This window comes from Nestor notabilis, unplaced genomic scaffold, assembly GCF_000696875.1.
Source record: "Nestor notabilis isolate BGI_N333 unplaced genomic scaffold, ASM69687v1 scaffold21227, whole genome shotgun sequence".
NCBI classification, from domain to species: domain Eukaryota; kingdom Metazoa; phylum Chordata; class Aves; order Psittaciformes; family Psittacidae; genus Nestor; species Nestor notabilis.
Genome location: NW_009935411.1, coordinates 2,559 through 5,523, shown reverse-complemented (window position 1 = coordinate 5,523; position 2,965 = coordinate 2,559). Strand labels below are relative to the sequence as shown.

The window sequence follows — 2,965 nt, the reverse complement described above, 5'->3', positions numbered from 1 at the left end:
TTGTGTCATCCACCAACACTATCTTTTTTTTTAGCCATAAAGACACCAAGTTGTGGCTGCTCAGGGTGGTAAAAGGGGAAGGGAGAATAGGGTCTAAGAGACAACAGAATTTAAGGCTATGATTCTGAGGTCATAAGGAGACTTTTTACAAGATTTTTGCAGCTGTGCACTTTTGAACTCACTGAAATAAGTGACACAGCTGGTTTCAAAAGTGAAAAAGTCAAGTGAAGTTTTCAAAAAGAGAAATACTAATTAATGTATCTGAAAATTCACTTTTCCTCTACCACCTGGCCCTCATTAAAAAACCTAAAACATGAGATGATATAAACCTTTTTATCTACCAGTCTGGAGTAATGCAACATTCCTTAATTCACATTAGCAAAACCTATTATCTCACAATCACACACATTCACCAAATCAAAGGCAGCACAATAACACAAGAAAAGCAAAGTAAACATAGACATCAATTCTAATCTGAAGGTGGCTTCTGTAGCCACTTATTAAGAGGGAAATATACTCTCCATTCAAGTGTATGCTGTTTTACCGAGGGTTAGGGGTGCAAAAACTTGGAAGTAATGTAAGAGTCATGTATCTGTAAACATGTCTTTTTACACGGAAGGAACATTAACTATGAATGGATAAAATAATTCACTTTTCATTTTACACACTGCACCACTCCATGTATCTCAAAACTAATGTTCCTGGACCACAGCTCAGGGCTATGCCCTTGTTTTACCAGTGAAACGGCTATAAAAGAGGCAGGCTACCTCAGACTACATTCACCATCCCACAGTGTTTCTTTCAGTGTATGTTAAATCTTGCCAAAATTGTCTGCTTCAGCTGCCACATAATTAAACACAACAGTAGAGGGGTTTTTAGCTGGATATATGCACCACAAAGGACTCCAAGGATAGACCCTATTTCCTTTATTACCTGGATGCTTGATGCCAGAGAAAATCCTTGCCCTTCCTGCAGTTACCTTTGAGATTATCAGCTTTATATTAAAAAAGTTTTTACTCGGTTTTAACTCTCCATTATGTCCTTTGCTAACAGCTTTGTTTCAGGAGCACAAAGGCTTAAGAATTTTTTTGTGCAACTGATTCAACAGCTCTATAAAAGAACAGGTCCACAGTTTCACTTACCTAGGAGGTAACCATCTCCTTGCAATTGGTCAGAAACACTTCTGTACAGGCAGTACAGTTGCCTGAACTCACGAAGTGCTCTTCCACTTCTGCAACTGGACATTTCCAGAGTCAGGTCTAGGCATGATGGAAAAGACCCAAACTAAACCCATCCAGTTCTCCCTCAGCCTGTCTATATGTATTTCAAAGGTCTGTCAGTATCCACAGGAGCCCTGGCACAGCCACAAAAGAGAGCATGCCTCGGCAGCACGTGGAACTGCATGGTCCCCTGCTCAGGGGTTAACTAAATCCTCCACTCCTCTAAAGTGAGCTAACTCTGGAGTATTAGCCTGAAGCTGGGCAAAATTGACACAGCAACACCTTCAAAGACACGAAGCAAAAGCTAAAGCATCTGCCAAACTCTTACAACCAAATAAGGCAGCTTTGTAATGTGCTTTCTGAATCACTGACAGGCCATTTTTCCCAGATGTTCCCTCAGAATAACCCTGCTAGCAGATAGAAACTTAAGTGATCTCTGCCAGCCTCACTACTTTGGTACATGAAGGACTTTAAGTAACCAGCATTGGAAAGTGGTATGTTACAAGGAATTATGATAACGCTTGTCACACCAGGATCTCCTCCAGGAAAAAGATGGCATGCAAAACTTCTGTTTGCTCACCACCAATACCCTACTGTGAAACTCGGCCCAACCTGCAAGTAGGCAGAGTGCCATCCCAACACATGGGTTTGGATTTCGGCAGCCAACAGACCATCTACAAGCATCAAGTGTGATAGCTATGGGCAGGAATCCCAGCCCAGAGAGCCCAAACAGCTGTCTCTTCTAAGCTAGCAAGCCTGCAGTTAATAGAAATCCTTAATCCTACTTCTAGCTGCCTTTAAAAAAAAGAAGGGAGAGGTAAAGATAGAAAAGGGGTCTTAAAGAAACCCAAAAATATTATAATTCTTGTTTTGATCCTAAGATTGCTGAAAAGAAAAAATTCAAGCAAGTAATCAAGGGATCTTTTGGGGCCTCTATGGTTAGTGATACACATTGTCACAGAGTTTGTGACAGCAAGGCCTTTACAATAACAACTCTGGCCTAAAACAGAGCTGCAACTTTGGGCAACTTTTGCTAAACAGGTGTTTGATGACTGTTAACTTCTCTAGAGAAAAAGCTTAAAAACTATTTTAAAGTTGCACTATTTCAGCACTGGCTAACTCTGAATTTTACAGTAAATAAAAAAGACGCATCATTTAGAAATGAAACTAAAGATACTCAAGGGCTGATGACTTATTCAACATACTTGTCCTTGTGTACAGAAAGAGGAAAATTTAATGAAACCAGTCTGAAAGACAAGGGTGTTGTTCAGCACTCCCTTCATCAGATACAAACACATACGGAGATATTGTTACCTCTGTGCAGTACTATATGATCAATCATGTTGCGTTTGTATTTGGTGTGATATAGGCAAAGAGGACAGCGAAGGTCTTTGGGTCCTTCCTCAGGAACTGCTGAATGCCCAGCTTCCACGTGCATAGTAAAAGCAGATCTGTGAAACAGGAGGGAGAGATGGAAGCAGTCAGAAGAGGTGTGCAGGGAACGATGAAGTGTCACAGCTCTATAAGAGACGTGTTGTGTAAAATGGTACAGATAGCTCTCAGGCTTATCTTCACAGTGCCACATGGCATTTCAGCAGGGCTACTCACATGAGTAACACATGAGCAGAGGTATTTGCAGGCTTGTATCCTCAAGTAACAAACACTGATTCTGACAAGATATTCTTTTGCATGAGTTTCTCTATAGTCACATTGCTATAGTTAAGATAGCAAAAGAATTCCCATCT

At 40.7% G+C, this 2,965-nt stretch overlaps 1 protein-coding gene across 1 annotated transcript in view; it reads right to left on the bottom strand.

Moving 5' to 3' along the window:
* Nucleotides 1-2,671, bottom strand: part of LOC104408292 (zinc finger protein 462-like) — a gene marked incomplete at its 5' end in the record, with an annotated part of 14,741 nt that extends 12,070 nt beyond the window's left edge. The window contains one exon of the mRNA XM_010017844.1: nucleotides 2,535-2,671. Within this exon, the coding sequence (XP_010016146.1) occupies nucleotides 2,535-2,671 (137 nt within the window). The remainder of the gene's footprint in view (nucleotides 1-2,534) is intronic.
* Nucleotides 2,672-2,965: the final 294 nt, after the last annotated feature.